We start from the raw sequence: 19,515 nt of genomic DNA, 5'->3' as shown, positions 1-19,515 counted from the left end.
GGGACTCAACCATCCCTGCAGTTTCTACAGCGCTTATCCTCATTAGGATTGCGGGTGAGTTTGAGACTTTCCCAATTGACTGTGGGTGAAAGGCGCGGTCCACCCTGAACTGTTCGGCAGCCAATTGCGGGACATTTGTCCCTAATTTCCCACGGTACCCCGATGATCCCTCACGGCACACTAATGTGCCATGGCGCAGTGTTTCCGATTCACTGGTCAATTGTCATTCATTGCCGTTGACATCTACAGATGTCAAAGATCCATTTTAACTGGGCTGGCGATGAAAACGGGCTGCCCCATGCCAAAGCCACTTCTCAGAAAACCAGAAGAAAGTCATATCCGGCAAAATCACACCTGACAAATGAAGGGACCACCACATGTGGAGGAGTGGCAAAGTCTTCGGCTTTGACTGTGCACGACAACAGAAAAAACTAGACATTCACCTTTGTTCCTCCACATCTGTGAGGAAATGTTGCTATGCGTCGCATAGTAAGAGATGGTGATGGGCAGCATGTGACGGACATCCGGGGCAGGCTGGGAGGACAGAATGAGCTCCACGGAGTCCCGCACCACCCAGAAGGGCTTTTCGGGCATCTGGTGCTCATAGAAGACCGCTCCAGACTCCAGCTGAGGACAAGGAGAGACACGATTTTAGGACGAACAGTTGGACAGTAACTTGTATTTATTTATTTAAACATTTTTTTTATGCCCTTAAAAATGTTCTCAAAGGCATATCTTCAAGCAGAGCTCATTATTTTTGTTACTCTGGAGAGCACAGCCGACGTTTTTGGACCAATGTCTTCTTCCTCTTCGATGTCGAAAAGAACTACAGTGAAATTGGCACCCCGCATCTCGGGACCGTGCCTTGGAATGTGGCGGCTCGTGTTTATTTTCTGAGGTCGCCATGTCCTGCACTCAACTCACCCTCTTACTCAAACACACTTTCAAGTAAAATAAAACGAGTGCACACACAAACCCACTGAAAAACTCAAATAATCAAATTGTGACGTTACTTCTCAGAAGTTTGTCGGCAGAAACGTTTTGTTTAGTTGGTGTTGATGAATATGTGAATGCCTTTTGTCTGTCTCCGTCCATTTTGGGGGGGGGGGGGAATAGAGCCAAGGCGTGGAGCTCATAATCACCCAGTGAGCCCATTCGTAATGAAAATTGCATTAAAAATCGTGCAATGTTTTAAAACTGCAAGGATGACTTGTCTTTGCCTCACATGGGACAAAAATGGGCTTTTCTTGACCAGCTAATGACATCCGTTCATTTGGGCGGTCCTGAGCTTGTGTTTGGACAGCTAGAGTAGGCTGTATCTTCAAAAGACCCCTGAAAATGGCCAAAATGACCCAAAAATGGCCACTTCACACCACTTCATTCCTCTTTTTTACTTCTCATTTCTATCTGCGGGAGACCATTCTCTGTCCACCAGTTGATGGAGGAGTATCAGGCTCCAGCCGTGAGCTATTCTCCCAAAGTAAGTGGTACCCAACGAAAGGGTGCCAAAATGGGGTTGTGTTGGAGTTTCGGACTGTCGCCTGCTTGATATTTCAATATATCTTTTCTAATTCTTGACCTTCGATGTATTTTGATCAAAGCTCGTACAAAGTGGTCACCTGAGTTTGGGAGAATCGACTGATTTCCTCCATTTGGTTCTTGTCGTTGGCCAGAATGAGTCTCCCCAAACGGGGAGGGTGGAGCAGCGAGTAGCTGATCTCGTTTCCGTCCTCGTTAGTCACGGCACCCAGATTGGCAGCCGTGATAGGCTGCCTGGTTCCTACGGGCATCCACGCGCGCGCACGCACACACACACACACACACGAGTTAATCGGTGTCAAATGAACTTACAGGCAGTGTAGTTAAGCAGACTCCAGAGTCCGTTTAGGCTATGTTTTATATAATTTCACATGGGATGTGCTCATTAGGTTTTGAAATACTCAAGGCTTGACAATATTAAATCACTTTTTTTTAATGTTCCTCATCAGTAGAATCTACTCAGGTTCACAGAGATGTTGGAAAATGAAGTCCTAACGTCAAATGAAAACCGCTTTGGCGGTTTGCTTTGTTGAAATAGCACGTGTTGGAAAATAAAATGACTTTAGTGATCAGTAAACTGTAATGGTTGGTGTTTTCCCATCAAGAACACGGCCTGTCAGACTAAAAATAGATTTAACTGCAGAGTAAAAAGTCATGCAAAGACTCAATCAAAATGACACGCTGCAAATTTTCTTGATTCTCTTTCAACCGAAAGCCATTTCAGCGGTTCTCGCCTGCTCTCTACTGAGCAGGATGTGGACGTCTCACCTGGAAACACCATGAGCTCCTCTTGCGTTTCCATGGTGATGGTGAGGGGCCTGGCCGTGACCACAAATCTGTAGAGCGGAGACGTGTGTTCGCCGTCTGTCACCGTGAAGTTGAAACCGCCAGACTCCTCACCTGGAGACGTGCAAGAGTTGAGTTTGGAAAAATACAGAAGCACATACGGCTGATGCCTGCTCAGGTGTGTGTGCGAGTCGTCACCCTCGTGAATGAAGATGACCTCCCCGTTATCAATTTGGGCCTGGGTGAAGTTGACGGCGGCCTCCTCGGGGAAGTCTTTCAAGGCCACCATCCCGCTGGTGGGCGACTCCACGTTGTAATAGACATCCTCGGCGGGGGTATCGGCATCTTCACTTTTCAGCATGCTGGACGTGATGTCGGCCTCCTCGCCGGCGAGCACCTGGCGGGAGCCCAGGGAGAAGACACGGATCAAGTCTTCCAATAGCCATGTGTCCATTTCCCACAGTGCCCTTGCTCTCCTTTGCAAGTAACTGAAGCCTATACCAGCTCATTTCAGACAAGAGGCGGGCTCACCAGTCAATCATAGTGTGTCTCTTCATATATATATATTTTTAATGCTCTTATTGTTTTTTTACATTTATAGATACATATTAAAAACACTTTGAAAATATTTTGTGTATGCATACATTTATTGGTATTATTAGTGCTAAATGTAAATGGGAAAAATTCTGAATATTTTTTCATTTATAAGATAAGATAAGAAAACCTTTATTAGTCTCGCAATGGAGAAATTCCCGATTCACAGCAGCAAAGTTATGAAAGGAAGAAGTAGAACAACAAAATATAGGAGCTGCTGGAAAGGCAGCCACTCACGCGGCGCCATTTTGAAGTCAAAATAACAATATATACAGGTATATATTTTTATTTTTTAATTAATCCAATTGTGTTGTAAAAACGTATATATATTTTTTTTTCCATCCATTCATTATTATTACGTCGTGATATTAGAAAAATAAGGGATCAATCAAATACAAACGATATAAACAGGAATATTTGGTAGTTTGCTTTTTTGATGAGGTCACTCGCGCGCACGCAAGCACGCACAGTCGCCACCTCGTGACGTCAACGTGCAGTTCCGGGATGTGACGGTAGATGGCGACATCGGAGCGCCCCGTAAGTGACGCACACATTGTCGTTAATGAGACAGCGCGACCAGGTGCTTTTACAAATGACTGGATCGATACTTTTTCAAGGTAAATGAATGTGCGACATAAAACCAATAAAGCTGACACCAAATGGATGACATTTCACCCATTTTGATGCAACAAACACGTTTAAGTACTGGGAAACAACTTGAACGTTGCTCGAGTGCTTCCTGTTTGGCTGTGAGGCTGCATCGTTTTTGAAAACATCTTTTCCTGAAACTGGACTGTGGGCTGCACACACTTTGTGAAAAGTGGGACAAGTCAATGAAGGATAACCTGACCAAGTGACATAAACTTCACACGGCGGCTGTGGCCATGATGGAAACGACTAAGTGGTGAGTTGGAAATGTTTTTTTTTTAAATCTTTAAACGGACAATGTTGTTCTCCTTTATAAGATGGAGTCCTTCAAATAACCACACTTATCTGTTTGTGGTGTGGGATTGACAATTTATTTTGTGAATTGGCTTCTTGTGGTCTCTGAGTTCTACCCAAGTTCGCAAAGTGGCAAACATGTCACGTGACCAGGAATATAAATGTTGAACAAATCAATAAATTAATTATTGAAATTTAAAGTATAATTTAAAAATACACACTTTTCTTACATTTTTCTTGCTTTTTTAAAATTTACCTTAAGAGATGTAACTCAGAATGCATTGTGCCGAAGATAAAAAGGGTCGGGTCATTCTAGTTCTTATAGTAGTCATGTGGGGAAAATTGTCTCAATGATTGTAGATCAATAGTAGTTTTCATCATAAATGTAATAACAGTTCAGTTGAGGTTTTATTTGCTTTTCGAATTGTATGGCGGTCTGCATCAAGCAATCTCGCGACCTGTGTATGGCCCACTTGCTGTAGGTTGCCCACCCCTGGTGCAAACGCTAATGGAGTCCCAGCAGACTCTGCCAAAAGAGATCAACGCTGAGTTAGGGCAGCGCCTGAGCTGAGCCCCATGTTACTCATCATCGCCTGATCACGGGCCTCGGAGGTCACCGCGCATGCACTTCTTGCTTTAAATCAACCAGAGCGCCACTCGCCGTGCGATCGTATTACACGCGGCGCGCCACCGCCGCAGCGCAACCCCGTGCCACCGCCAGGCCTCTTCATCAAATGGCGGACGCTTTGTCGGTTTTTCTTAAAATATGGGTTGCCGGGGAAACGTGCAGCCGCAGGAGGAGGGCCGGAAAAGGCTGAATGACACGCTTGCTTTCCAGTTGTGGGAGCTGATTACGCCTGACTTTTCCCAACACTCCAAACTATGGAGGGACTCTTCCAAACTTAGACCAAAGTCAAAACGGACCGCTTGACAGACTTGGGTTGTCTTAATTTGATGATCGATTTGTGAAGGGAATATATTTTTTTAAACACAATAGATGCCATGGTTAGGCAGCAAGAATCACATAAAAAGTGCCTCTGATCAACCCCAAATCAATTTCAGCTGTTCAATTAAACTTTTGCGGTTGTATTTTTGCTTTGTACGAGAAGCCTGAAGGTTTTGACTGCTATTTGTAAATGTTCATAGTTCACTCCACCTCATCTAAAGTCCCAGATCCAGCGAAAGAAAAACAGTTCCATAGCACGATGCGACGGCCGCCGTGCTTTACTGTCGTGATGGTGTTCTTTTTGACCCTGTTGTGTTACCATTTAGAGTTTTGGTCAAAACGTTCAACATTGGTTTCGTTGAACCGTGCCACATTTTTTCGCGCATGTTTGGCAGATTGGCTCCTGGTCCAAAACCTGGCATTTGAGCAAGGGTGTGTACACTTTTTGTATCCACTTAATTTCAATTGGAAGGTGCATTTGAAGATGAAGACGCTGAGCTCTGAGCCTCAGGCTCATCTACAATTGAATTGATTTTATTCTATTCATCAAGATCTTAAGTCCTACTACGACAAGTACTCGTACTACTTTTAGTAGTACTACAACAACTAGTACCATCGGTAGGTGGCTTGCTGGTACTCAAGAACGAAAAGCGGATCCTGTCTTACAGATTCATTGTTTTTCCTCTTTCCGCAAACCTTCAATCCTCATCAGAGGACGGGAAAACAAGCGAAAAGTTCAACCCGCAAAGATTTTACGTCGGCAACATTTCACCTGCGAGGACGCCGAGGAAGATCAAAAAGCTCTGAGCAACAGTGAGGGGAACGTTGCGCAACATTACCTCCAGCCCGGTGTTGTGCGTCAGTTTGGGCGGCTCGTCGTTGACAGGCCTGACAGTCACGGCGACGGTGACGGGGAGGCTGCGGCGGTCGATCTCATAAACCGAGGCGGAGATGGTGAAGTTGTCCTCGGTGCTCTCGCTGCTGTCGTGCACGTAGTAGATTTGTCCGAGTCTTATCTGGGGGGGACAGAAGGGATCGCGCGGAGAGGCATTGTCACATTTGGCAGGGCTTGCAAAACAAAACGCTGACAGCTACGTGCCGCACTACATCTTTTCCTTTCCCGACTCAATTCCAAACTCGTGTTTTTCAGCTGCGGGTAGCACGGTGGTGAACACGTTTACCTCACAGATCTGAATTTTGCGATTCGGTAAAGGGCTGCGGCCTCTCTGAGGTTTTCCAGGTCACACCTGGTTGATGTCCCAAAAATGAATATTCACTTCCTTTTTCTATTTTGTTTCGGGTATCGTTCGGAGCGACATGAGGCCATGAGTATTTCATACCTTCAACTTTGCAGTTGTTGCAAGCATATCAGTCCCTTGCCCACGGCTCGAAAATCGACTTTGCGAAATTGCCGACCGGCAAGAAGTTTTTCTGTCCCTGTCTGCTGTTCAGCGCCAGTTTGATTTATTTCATTCACGGTGGTGGATGACACAAGCAGTGTGATGGCCGTAAAGGTTCTTCAACTGGCGCTGAACTGCAGTCGAGGACAGAAAAAACATCGGATGGGCTTCCAAAAACTGCATCGTCCAAGCCGTCAAAGATCGACGGCCTCACGTCTGTTCGAATCATACCTGAAGGGTCCGAAAAAGGACGCGAACGGTCGTTTCCCAGTCAGAGCTATTATTTGCCGTGATAATAATCGGCTGGTAACGTCTGGCTGCAAAAGGGACAGGTAAGATCGTCTCTGCGGGGACGAGACCTAAACGCCAAGGAATCGGTCATCAGCTGTCACGCGAGCTGCCACGGAAAGCGCCCCCGCCCGCGGCAGGGTCTCCCTCTGCCCCCCGCCCGCGTACAAAAGCAGCAAACCGCCGCATCTCTCGCGCGCTTCTCGTCGCTAAGGCCTTGAAGTCCTGTTTGACTGGAGCCAGTTTGACACTTCAGACAGTGATCTGGCACCCCGCTCGTCAAAGACGACAGTCGTACATTTATCTCGAGAAAAGCCGGCGAGGGTCTCGCCGACGAGAGGAAACGCTTTGGGGAACGGGAAGTGCCAAATGGATCCCATATGACGGGTTGCTTCTGGAATAACAAGCGAGGTCATTAGCGACGGAGCACGCTCACCAAAGACGAGTCTGTGTGCTTGTTCGACTCTGTGTTTACAGGACACGATCATTTCTTTTATATTGATTTGAATTGAGTAGAATTTTTTTTTTCTGCCCTTCACTAGCATTACCTTTATAAACATGATGTGGTCTAGTTCGTCATGATACAGTTCGACGTTCATAAATTCAGCTCTTGGTCTTTTAGTTTCAACTACAGTGGTAGCTCTACTTATGAACAGCTCTTCATATGAAATGTTCAAGTTACAAAACGCCTCAACAAGAAAATATTGCCTCTTGTTACGAAAGAAATTTCAAGATACAAAAGGTCAAAATAGAGGATTTTTTTGAACGCAACATACTTGAATTTTGGGGGGCTTGGAACGGATTAGGGCATTTACGTGGAAAACGTGTCTCTACTTACATTTTCTACTGAGGAATTTTCTTCCAGAACATATTCATTTTGTAAGTAGAGGTACTACTGTAGCGTCAAATCTAACCAGTTCGAGGAAGTGACAATTCCCAATTTTTTATTTTTTGGTGATTCACAAGGGTTGGTGCCTATTCCCTATCCGGTCGTGACTTTTAAAGCTTTCGTGTTAGCAGTCATAGCATTCCTCCAAGGATTGTTGCCCACGACCGGCCCGGAAATACACGGGCCGTTTGGGGAAAATGAACGTATTTTCCCGAAATCCCCGATGGCCAGGCCGCCCCTGCACTTGGCCATCAAACACCTCCGCGATGAGCTCCCTTCCCTCTCACATCAGTGACTTTTATCACCACAAACGGGACCAAACAAAAACGTTCAACATCTTTTCGGCGGTCTTCCCAAAGAAGGTATCCGAGGTGTCCCGATACTTCTGTTCTCATATTTCATTCAACACCCAATCGGAATCACTGATTCAAGTCAAGGCGGACTGGAGGAGAGAAACGATATTGGCAGATACGGCTTCCGTGCTGGGAGCTGCCTCGGCTGATTTATTTCACCTCCTTGTGGAGGATCATCCGTACGAGTCATTCCGTAATCCTGTTGACTCGTATAACCTCTGCGAACCCCGGTTAAGAACACGATTACACGCATACACACACATGCGTCCTTCTGCCAGTATCCCAGCGAGGAGCTTGGAACTGTTCAACTTGTGGAAAATAGTCAAAAAATTACAGTTGGCTCCAGTGGCGCCATGTGGTGTTGATTTGGGAGCGTGGTAGTAGAAAGTAAGACTTGCACACATATCAAACATTTCCGGGAAGGAGGTTGCGCATTGAGCTTCGTCTTTCACCGGCGGGAGATCGTAGCGATGCCCATGCTGGCCTCGGTTTTTCATTTTGCGATTTCTGAAACGCGTACGCGCGGGTCTGGCAGCAACGAGGCACGGCTTGTTTGCGTGAGCCCTATTCTAGAAACGTCCGCCACCAGTTTCTTTTGGCCGCAGGTGCTCAAAAGCCAGCGTCAGTTTTTCCAGAAGCGAAGGGAAGTGAGAGAGCGCGACAAGAAAGTTGTGGGCCAGAGCTGGAAGTGGGAGTGTTGAGGATATCTGTCTGACGAGCTCAGCGATGTGGGAACATTTTTTTTCTTGTTCCCCCTTTTGGTAACTGCTCGTGTGTGTTGAAATTTTTTCCCTAAAAGTGGCGGGAGAGAACACAACGACCACTTGTGTAACTGGGGAAAGTTCCATGACGGTGACTCCTCATCTACAAACACTCTCGGGTACTTAACAACAGCGCGAATGAGGTGCTCTGACAAATTTCACTGCCCTTTTATTTTTTAAACGTCATCTTCACTTGATATGTAAGTAAGCTGCCCCACATCTATATTTGACCAAATAAATGCCCCTGACTCCTATTTTTGTCGAAACCTTCTATTTGCGACAAGGTATGGACAATCCGGCGTCGATCACAGTGACAGGATGTCGGGCGGAAGATCCTTTCAATCAAAAACGCCCCTCTGTCGCAAATACAGTGGTACCTCTACTTACAAAATGAATATGTTCTGGAAGAAATTTCTGAACTAGAAAATTTTGTAAATAGACGGGGTTTCCATGTAAATGCCCTAATCCGTTCCAAGATCCCCAAAATTCAGACCTAAATGTTTTCTAAAGCATTAAAATGCATCAAAATATGAAACGGATACATGTTGTGATTAGATTTTTGCACAATAAAGAGAGAGTTGTGCATAATGTAAAAAAGAAAGACTAAAAATGTCTTTAGTTCATGTTCTCTCTGAGTGGTTTTTGCCTAGCGTTTTGTAAAGATCTGATCAAGGATGTTTGCTCTTGTCAGCTTTGAACAATGTCCAAGGCAAACATCAGCATAATGAGCGATCGTCCGACTGGTGAACACTTTTTGTGGGTGATTCACATTGACGTCAAACTATCGGAACGCCTCATGGCCTGACGAGGACGCTGGATAGACACTTAACTATCTAGTTATCTATCTACATACTACATCGAAGCATACGTTAGCGGTCACTCTTAGCCAATGGGATGCCAGGATGATGGTCAGTAGTAGCCAATGGCAGAGCAGCTATCAGTATGTTGCCTTCAGGAAACTCGTAGCTATGACTTGCAGCCCATACTGTATTTTTACCTTTCGTATTTTGAAAAATTTCGTAACAAGAGGCAATATTTTTCTGTTGAGGCGTGTCGTAACTTGAAAATTTCGTCTGAAGAGACGTTCATAAGTCGAGGTGCCACTCTAGTCACGCTTACTAAAATGTCGATCGTGTAACTTTCATGGCGTACCTCTTCCCAAGTGAAATAAGTCAGCTCATCTCCATCCTGGAAACGGATCTCGCCGTGCTTGGGCCGGTCATCCACGACAAATTCGATGTTGAAGGAGTTGTAGAAGGGATGCGAGATGTTGATGACGTCATCGTTGATGACCCTGCTGAAGCCTTCCTTCACGGTAAAATTGAGGGCCCGGATGGGGATGATTCGAGGCACGATATTCACGGCGATGCGCAGGTCCTCCACTGTGGTAAAACCGTTGCTGACCTCTACGGTAAACGCATCAGCACCCTGTAAAGACGGGAAACCTCAACTAAGTTTTATGTTAAACAAAACAACAGATGACAGCGATTAGAGAACACACCAGGATGGACGCAGACACGTAGAGGATGCGTCCGTGATCAATGTCCTCCTGCGTGAACGAGTGAATATAGTCGAGGAGCGGCGAGTCGGTGCCGTCCGTGCTGTTTGTCAGCTTGACCACATGGCCGAGGCGGGGCGGCTCTTTGATGGTGAACACCATTTCCGTCGGCAGAATGTCAGCTTGCTCCACCTTAAGCAAATGGCAAATTCGTTGAAGCTACTACAGGGACACGCAATTCATGAAAAACGCTGTTCCTGGTCCATGACAGTAAGTCAGATTGATTTAAAAAAAAAAATAACGGTTTACTTTTCCGTCGCGTTCCAATTGGTACTGGTACTATTTTCTGTCAGAAATTCAGAGGGTGGGGGGCACTTTCAACTTCATTAAAACACTTGTGTGAGAAATTGGGACACGGGCGTAGGTCGTGTCATGTCACGCGTTTACATGCGAGACAGATTTATAGTCATCCGACTTGGAGATGTTTTTAATCAGCTCCCCGGAGCCTCCAGCCTGTTTAGGAGTCACGGCTCCCTTTCACAATATTTCACATCACACTACTTTGCATTTCATACTGTTGTAGGAAACATATTAGATGCACTTCCATAAGGCGAGTCAATATTTTACCTCTGCATAGACCATGCTATCAAGGCAGAGGGAGTGCATCTATTGGAGAAGTGTCCCTGCTGTTTTTATTTTTTTTTATTAAAGATTTATTTCATCCCCATCCTGTACAGTGGATATATAATTTATACTTGGGGTTTAAGTATGTTGCGATCAAACTTGCTCTTCATTAGTCCAAAAGTCAAGTTAGACACTGTGAAATGGGAATGTGTTTAGACGTGATGGACGATTTGAATCCCATTAGCTGCTTTCCAGATGAGCTGCAAGCTCGGGCCTTCTTACAAATTACAGTGGGCTTCAGGAAGCTCCCCACGGGATACGCAATGCTCTGTTTTCCACACTTAATGGACTGCAATTTAGTATATAAACTAGATTAAAAGCGGTGGTTGTGCGGCGTCGCATTTAGCTCTGCTTTCATGTGGCCGCGATGTAGATTAGAGACAAGGCATTGCTGCAGTGAGCCGTGGGATAAAAACTTGCCCGAAACACATCACGCAAACTTGTCCATCCTATAAAATCAAAATAATTCCGTCACACTGTTGCCTGACTTAATACAGGCGCTGAAAACAAATTGAAATGGTTCTACCAAAGCATATTTTTTTAACTCAACCAGACATGGGGTGATAAGATTTACCTTGACAAAATCGGAGTTGATGACCGTGTGCTCGCCCTCGTAGGAAATGACGACCGCATTGGTAATCACTTCAGGCTCTGAGAGGTACCCTTGTTTGAATATTTTAATCCTGAATGTGCCGTCCACGGAGTTGTCTCTCGCTTGGACTGTGAAACTGAAGGCATCCTTGGACCTCAGGCTCTCGTAATTATGCTCATAGGAAACCACGCCCTTTTTCAGGTCCTCCTGGGTGAATTCTTGCGCCTCAATCCCACTGACAATAATTCTGCCTTCACCGGGTGGTGACGTCACCCGAAACCTAATCTCGCTCTCATCCCTGATGTCCATGTTGGACTCGGCGCTCAGCAATGTCGTGTCCAGGGTCTTGGTGCTTCCGTGATCAATGACAATCATGGTATTGTTCGCCACTCTCAGGTAGGGTTCGCCGGCTTGAATCTGCAGCAAAGCAGTTGTCTTGTGAAATCCGTCAGACACTTTCAGCGGGAAGCGCTCTTGATCCGCTCCTTGGTGAATAAAGAGAACCCTTTTATCTCGCAGGTCGGCTTGGGTGAAACGGAAAAGGGATTGTGAGGGATTGTGGGCGGCGACAATATTGCCAGAAAGGATACCCTCACGAGCGTAGACGATCTGGGAATCGTTGAAACCCAAGTCATCATCCTTGAACTGGATATCATCAGTTGTTAGCAGGCGCTGTCCGTGCCGGACAACGTGGAAAACTTTATCCACAACTTGCAGCGGCGCATGCTCGTTCTTGCTTTGGATGGATATCCTGAAAATGTCACGGATCGTTTCCTGAATGCCAAACCTGTCTGCTCCCTGATCGAATACCGTGAAGTGGAACTCATCCTTATCTGTCCCTGAACCATCGTGCTGGTATATGAGTCTGTCAAGTTGGAGGTCTTCGTTACTGAACACTCGAATGGCTCCCTCGAATCGAGGCTGACCTGGAGGGGAGTCCCTTATGAGTCGCCCATGGTTTGGTTCTTGATTGACCTGGTACATAAAATCTGAAGAGCCGGTTGATTCCACCCACAGGTGATTTTTGTTTAAAACCTGCTCACTGCCTTGTAGGACGGATAGCACCTTATTGGTCAAAACGGGGGCATCGGAATCGGCGAGGACGTTGATCGGAAATGTGTATAAAGGAGAGTACTGATCCTCGGCAAAGACTTTAAACTGGAATTGATCCGTCGTGTCGACAGCTCTTCGCCCTAGAACTCTGTAGCTGATATAATTGTCCATAATATCTCTCTGGGTGAAGGTATCACCTTCATTCAACTCTGTGTCCAGTATCTGCAGAATACCCAGGGTTGGAGGCTTGACAAGAATGTACTGAACACTTTCCGGGTCTGGGTTTCTCCCTTTCACTTCAGCTTGAAGTTCACTGGATCCGATGATGAGCTCTTCACTAGCCTGCATCTCCATTGGCACCAGGGCAGAGAGTTTTACCGGAGAAGGCATGATCTGAACTAAAAATGTGTTATTCCTGAGGGAGAACGTTCCCAGGTGCGTGTCAAACTGAATCCGTTCAACAACAACATCGTCTTGGTCACTGGAATCCGTGCTGAAGTACCTGAGGTAATTTTGATCCAGATCGGACTGATGGAACTCTGTGATTGCCTTTAACATCCCATCACTCGTCATGATCTTCAGTTCGCCGTATATGAGCGGTTGCGTGATGTTATAAACGACATCTCCGTTGCGAGGATGCGTGACGACTGCCAAATTGTGAATGCCGATAGAAGCGTTGCTGCCTTGGGCCAAGAGCAGTCCAGTGTTGGTTACGACGGTCATATGTGGTTCTGTCAAAGCCAGCTTGAAAGTTGCAGAGTGGCTGACAGATTGACCGTCCGATACTTCCAGGGTAATGGCGTTACCGTCGCCCCCTTTGTGCACGTAATAGATATTCCCTTCTTTTAGGTCCCTGCAAGTAAATGCTGTAATTCTTTGTTCTGGTTCCTGACTTTTCTCGAGATAACCCCTCTCAGAGGAAACCTCAGATGTCACAGTTAGCACCAAGTTGTCGCAGCGTGTGTCGGAATCTGTGATTTTGAGAAGACCAGGGCTCAAGCGAGTCCTGCCGTTTTCTATAATGGGGATTTCTCCGCCACTCACTTGTGGAATGTCACGGACAGGAATGATTTCGACTGGTAGCACATAACTTTGGGGTGTTTTAAGACATTCTGGGAGGTAGCCATTACTGCTCGCAACCACCTCCAGGTGAATCCGATCCGAGTGTCTTTCGTGTCCATCATGCATATACTTAATTTTCTGATTGACGACGTCCAGAAGAGTGAATTTTTGCGTGCGTTTTGTGTTGATGTTCATGTCAAGCAGGCCGTACCAAGGGTCGGTCTTAAGAGAAAAGATGATCTGGGATTGCCGCATGCCGGCAGCACTAAGATCAAAGGTCGGACGCAGGTTTTCAATGTCGAGAAAAACCTCCCCGCCTTCTGGCACAAGTAGTGGTATTACATCAAGGAGCTTGGTCACATTTTTGAAGATAGCCGGCATGTCCTCTGTCGGGTAGCAATGCGGTTCTGTCGTTTCAATATCAACATACTGAGTACGGGGCGGCTGGGATGTTGTTGTCGTGTCGGCGTCGTAATAACTGGAATAGTCGTAGTCCTCTCCTTCGCATTTGACGTGAACATCTTTGGTCACCAGCGCATCCTGTAAGCTCCGATCCTTCTGATTGACTTTGATCTCTCCCAAGCATCCGATGAAGGACTCGGCAGTCATCTCTTCTTCTGCGCGGTTTAATGAGTCACTCCCCCGAAAGACATCCTTCATTTTAGCCTGAATGCCTCCCAAATATAAATTTCCCACCAAGTCCAATTTTTGCGTAGAATCAAGAGGAAGGGAGACGATCTGGCTGTCGATATTGATGTCAAATGAATCCTCACTGACCTGAACCCGAATTCTATGCCACTGATCATCATCCAGCTGCACTTCATTGTTCTCCAGCACCTCCATGCCCTTGCCATAGTCCAGCACGCCTTTTAGGTAGCCTTTCACAACACCGATAGCGATAAAGTCCGTCTCTCTCCCGGGGTGAAAGGCCAGAAGGGCATCCTCGATGGTAGTTTTCATGAGGAATTCCAAAACTCTTGGTGTCCCGCTAGCCCCACTCCAAGTAGGAAAAGAGACAAAAGAATCTGGAGTGCTGAAACTGGTCGCCTCTCCGTCACCTGCTTCAAACTCACTGCTGCAGGATTCCTTGGTGTCGTGGCACTGTTTGAAGAGTGTGCCGAGAATGTCAAATTGATGGGACTCGAATTTGACGTTGGTCATGCAGCCACGGAAAGGTGGAATGGCATTGCTAAGGTAAGGAGTATCAAGTTCTCCCGTTCCTCCCAGCCAAATGCCCTGGTCAATGTTCAGTTCCTCCCCGTCATCGCCAACAGGGACGTATGTGGAGAAGAGATCGTCAATTGTCAGGGTGAACTTGGCCTCCTGCAGGGTGAGGGAAACTTTGTGGTCCAGAAGGTTGTTCAGCTGGAGGCCTTGCGATGATGACAGGATCACCTCGCCCGCACCCATGTTCATCCGCGCCTGCGGAAATTCGACAAAATTGGCATCATCATTAACATCAGTGATTATTATTTCCCTGAGTCTTTCTCGTATAGCCTTTTACCTGCGGTGAGCTTGATCGACGGACTGTCGGGCAACTTTACTAAACTACCATTGTAAAATGCTTATGGTCCTCGATAGTGCCAGTGTCAATATTTGGACCTTTTGGCATTCTCTAAGATTTTCCAAGTCCCATGATTTATTTGGGTCAGTTCTTATGCCGGATGCCCTTTCGGATGCAACCCTTTAATACGCTGACGATGGAATTCTGCATTGGTCGCGCTAGCTGAGTGACGGTCGGCAAAGTGACAGTGGTCATGCTTCCCTTTGTTTACTGCTCCGGAAAATTCAAGTTCAGTTGCGTTTGCGTCTGCTCCAAGTCATCTGCCCACCTGTATTTTCCCATTTAGGAGCTCGATAAACAGGTAGTCCTCCATTCCAGCGGCCAGGAGCAATAGGCCACTTCTCCGACTCGTCTTCATCTGTAGTGTCACGTGGAAGCGAGAGACATCTTGGACGGTTTGGATACTGCAGAAGCTGTCCCCAAAGTAGGATTCTGTGAAGAAATTAAAAAAAAAAAAAGGTTACATTTGATACCAAGCTCCAAAAGTGGACCCATGTCAATGGAGAAGGCATTCCCTTAATTCTGTTGTAATCCATCCACCAATCAATCAAAGCATGTCGCTGCATTGAAATGAGACCAAAATACACCTCCAATTGCAGGATTTTATTGGAATGTTTAGAGAAACAACAGTGTGACTACTGTTTACTATGTAGCATCCTACTCTAAAGAAGCTACGCGAGTCTTTAATCAGCCATAACCCCTTCTGAGGACATATATCCTTCATATGTTTCCACTGGTATGCAAATTCTCATGTGGGTTCTGAGGGCCCTCAGCAAATGCAGGGAGCCATGGCGGAAGTCAATTATTTCCTGTTGCCCGGCCAAAATTTCGCTGGATCGATGCCAAAGACAACCATTTGCGCAACCTGGGTTTCCCCTGAACTTTTACGAGATCTATGGAGTGGAATGGGGGGGCTTTCCATAAGCCACGTGACAGCTCCCGACACAGAAGCTCGTGGGGACACACTAAAGATGATTTGGAAACTGGAACAAGTCGAAGAACCTTCCCGTGAGACGACGCACTTAAGAATCAACAGATTGCTGGGCATGCTGCCATGCGGTCCGTTTTCACCATAGTGGAATAAACACTCTTGGATTCGCACGGAAATACTCATCATACGCCACGACTAAAAGCCGGAATTGTTACGTTTGTAGCGTTGGTTCCTGCCAACGTTGGTGCCAACTACAAACAAGTGATGTCTGCATTTGTTCTTTTAGTTTCAGGGAACCCTCCCGTGGTTAGCGGAGCAAACCTAAACCAGGACAGTCAGTTTCATTCGCTGTCAGCATGGACGGAAGCAAAAGCCTCCGTCGTCACGCCCCTGCTTGGGAGATTTGAGTAAGAGGCATCTGGTTGTGCTTCCAAGGCTGCCTTGAGCCAACTCAGCAATGAGCCAGAGGCGCACAGTGAGCCTCTCGATCATGCATTGTTGTACCGAAGCGAGCTCAAGCAGCCGGGGAAAATGAACGTTGTTGCCTCCCTAAAATAAATATCCGAGGCAACTCTTTTAAACGGCACCACATGTTGAACCGCCGTTGACGGTTTATTGAGTCAACACATAAAATGAAACCCGGGTTTGAGATAATTGCTGGCGATTACAGACTTCTGTTGCATTTAGCGTCGACGTTCACGGACTTCTCCAGCTTCTCGCCGTCTCACTTTTGTCCTGCTTTATGTTAATCTGGAGATGTTTGTCTGAAAATGCTCCTGAGTGAATTGCTCATGAATGAGACACTGACATGATGTAAGGCCTTGCTGTCGTTATGTCCACTCGTGACAATTTAGACGTAGCATTTTTTCTGTGTGTGTATGTGGTGTTAGATGTGTGTAGGCTTATCTAAACAACCAAAGAAAAGGCCTGTTTTTTGATTTTTTATTTTTAAACAAAACCCTCAGATTTCCTTCACAAGATGTCCTTGCACACCTTGTCCATTTACTTGTTTTCAAACGGAGTAAGTGGATGAAGACGAAAGCTCATTGCACTTTGTTTTAATAAACCCAGATAGGGAGGTAGATCCTGAATTGATCCTGTCGGAAATTCCGGATGCCAAGTGCAGACAACCTTGAACATCAGCCAAAGGATTAGGTGTTGTTTTTGTTGAACGCCATCTGATTTCAGGTTGAAGTCACGCCGGGGCGATGGCGCTCTTTTCAAGCCAAACTATCCATGCAAAGTTTGACATTGTGTGCTTTGTCATAGTGCCTTGCTTCTCACCGCTGCAAGCGGAGATGAACATTAACACGATTTGTGTTGTATTTTTAACCAGGTTCTGTATTGCCTCTGAAAAAAAATGGTAATTTGACCCATGACATATGTGAAGGAAGGAACGCAGTGTTAAGCCAACATGGTATTCATGTGTCATGGGGACCAAGCCCTGAGAAAATCGAGTCATGAACACCCCAAAAGGTTTATAATTGCCTACAGGTGCCACAGGATGGCAGCAGAGCAATACTTTCATCGCTTTGGCCTGAGTACCAAAACAACAAATCAAGGAAAAACATTTCACAAACGGCTACATTTGAAACAAAGTGCCTTAGGGACGATAGCCCCACTCCCAAAAACAAATCTGCGAATCCTCAACTGCTAGTCTGTGAGGGCTCGGTGTGTAGCAGTCATTTTACAATACGAATGTACAGAGAGGCAGTAGTCGAAGCTGCTCGAGACACTTAAGGTATCCGTCCCCATATTTGATGCAAAGGCGAAGGTACTCCAGATGAATGACTTCACCTAATTGCGCAGGAGCCTCCAGTCTTAGACAGTAACATAGATGGGAAAGAATCTTTTCTTCGAGGCAATTGCGTCAACAAAAGAAAACCTCAATGAGCTCGCTGCTTCTTAAAGTCGAGCCTTTCTTGGATTGTTCACTGAGCGCAAGGATAAAATACTGACGGAGAGAGTGATGCCAAGGCAAAATTGTGCCCGGGGGATTTCTTTTTTTTGGCGGGTGGGGGGCTGAAATTCATCTCGCTTGCCCCTGTCTTGAGGAAGAGGAGCACATTTGGCGGCGTTTTACGCCATAGCGCTACTTTCCGATGCGTGCCATGACCTGGAATTCATTAGTTCAATCCTGCTCAGCTCAGCGTAGAAAGAGCCGCATTCAGGAGAAGCACCTTTCCCAAACGCTGGCCGTGTCAATGAGCCGCCTTGTTCGGCTCGCAGGCCTTCTGTAAGCGATTTTCATACCGCGGCATCCAAGGAAGTCGTATCTGCAGGATGAAAGGAAACACGAAAGCTGGGTTTCTTTTGCGGCCATCGTACCAAGCTCCACAGACTCCAGGTTTTGAGTTGATGAGATCACGCTTGGAATATGTCGATATTCTTTTCGCAATCTTTCAGGGCATAAAACTGGAGATTTTTGAGCCACTTCCACATAAGGTTGGACTGCGGGTTACTTTGCAACCCGAAACCCCTTTACACTTCTTCATTGCGGGTCAAGTAGGAATGCTGGTTTCAGGCCGGTGCAGATGGCGTGAATTTGACGCCCTCGGTGGAAACGGAGGCTTCCTCTCTGTTTTGACATGTTACTAAATGAATGACCCTTTGTTTTCTTTTCCCTCTCCTCTGCTGCCTCTTCCTCCTTGCTCTTTTTGGTATCTCGACAAATATCCGGAAAAATAAGATGAATCGAGGGACCGCATAAGGTGGGAGACATTCAGTTGACTTGGACTGGATTCACTCCGCAGGTCTTGTCAGATTCCAACTTTTTGTGGACTGGCCATTGACATGATAACCCTCCCACCGCCTCACTCATGCAATAAAACCCCCTCGTTGTCTGCTCAACCAAAGTTTTGCATCATAGGTGGAAGTCCCGCCTACAAACACTTACTCTTCCAATCACAAATCTAACAGCTTCCACCACAAGTTTCGACAATTTGTGGGCGAGGGATGCGGTACACGGCAGCGCCCGTGCCTGCTTTGGCGCACGATAGTTTTGCCAAATGAGAACTGCAACTTTTTGGTGGTGCTCAGTCTTCTGTCATCGTCGCGTCCTTTTGAAGTATGAAATTAGCTTTTCCGAAAAATGTTATTCAGTGGCAAGTGCAGCTGGAGTTTGGCGCTCCGGCACAAATTTGCCATGGTAACAACGCCTGGGATCCAAACAAACCGCTCTCCCCAGCGCCCCCTCACATTTAAGCCTATAAATAGTGGTTATGTTTTCTCATTTGTTTCTTTTGCACGGGGCTGAGGCTGTGGAGCCAAGGGCGCGAGAGCTTCTGGGTAATTACACCAGGGATAGGGTGTTATTAAGAAAAATGTCCGTACACTGCTTGAGCTCCCAAGGAATGGAATTGTCAGTCGTTAACATGATTTGTCAACTCTTATGAGGGTTGACTTCTCCCCGAGATGGTTTGTCGACTGCAGCACGTTGTGATCGATCCTCTGTGAATATTCTCGTTGTCTGCAAACGTGAGGTTTTGCAGAATCGAATTTGTTTAGCTTACTCCTAACGCAGTCCGTCATTTTTTTCTTATTTTTTTTCTTATGTTACTCCCATTTTGCTGAGCAGACGGACATCACAATAAGGTCAATTTCTAGTTCCATAGTTAGCCTGGAATTTCCTCC

General features: G+C 46.3%; 1 protein-coding gene across 1 annotated transcript in view; it reads right to left on the bottom strand.

Annotated features, from left to right (window-relative positions):
* Positions 1–19,515, bottom strand: part of cspg4 (chondroitin sulfate proteoglycan 4) — a 57,235-nt gene that overhangs the window by 4,393 nt on the left and 33,327 nt on the right. The window contains exons 2-10 of the mRNA XM_086110133.1: positions 15,220–15,383; positions 11,255–14,809; positions 10,000–10,188; positions 9,651–9,926; positions 5,647–5,823; positions 2,524–2,722; positions 2,308–2,439; positions 1,620–1,780; positions 444–627 (exon numbers count right to left, since the gene is read on the bottom strand). Coding sequence (XP_085966259.1) covers positions 444–627; positions 1,620–1,780; positions 2,308–2,439; positions 2,524–2,722; positions 5,647–5,823; positions 9,651–9,926; positions 10,000–10,188; positions 11,255–14,809; positions 15,220–15,383 — 5,037 coding nt within the window. The remainder of the gene's footprint in view (positions 1–443; positions 628–1,619; positions 1,781–2,307; positions 2,440–2,523; positions 2,723–5,646; positions 5,824–9,650; positions 9,927–9,999; positions 10,189–11,254; positions 14,810–15,219; positions 15,384–19,515) is intronic.

This window comes from Hippocampus guttulatus, chromosome 4 (genome assembly GCF_054856545.1).
Source record: "Hippocampus guttulatus isolate MCC_2025c chromosome 4, RoL_Hgut_1.0, whole genome shotgun sequence".
Classification (NCBI taxonomy): Eukaryota; Metazoa; Chordata; class Actinopteri; order Syngnathiformes; family Syngnathidae; genus Hippocampus; species Hippocampus guttulatus.
This window is presented reverse-complemented; position numbering and strand designations above follow the sequence as displayed.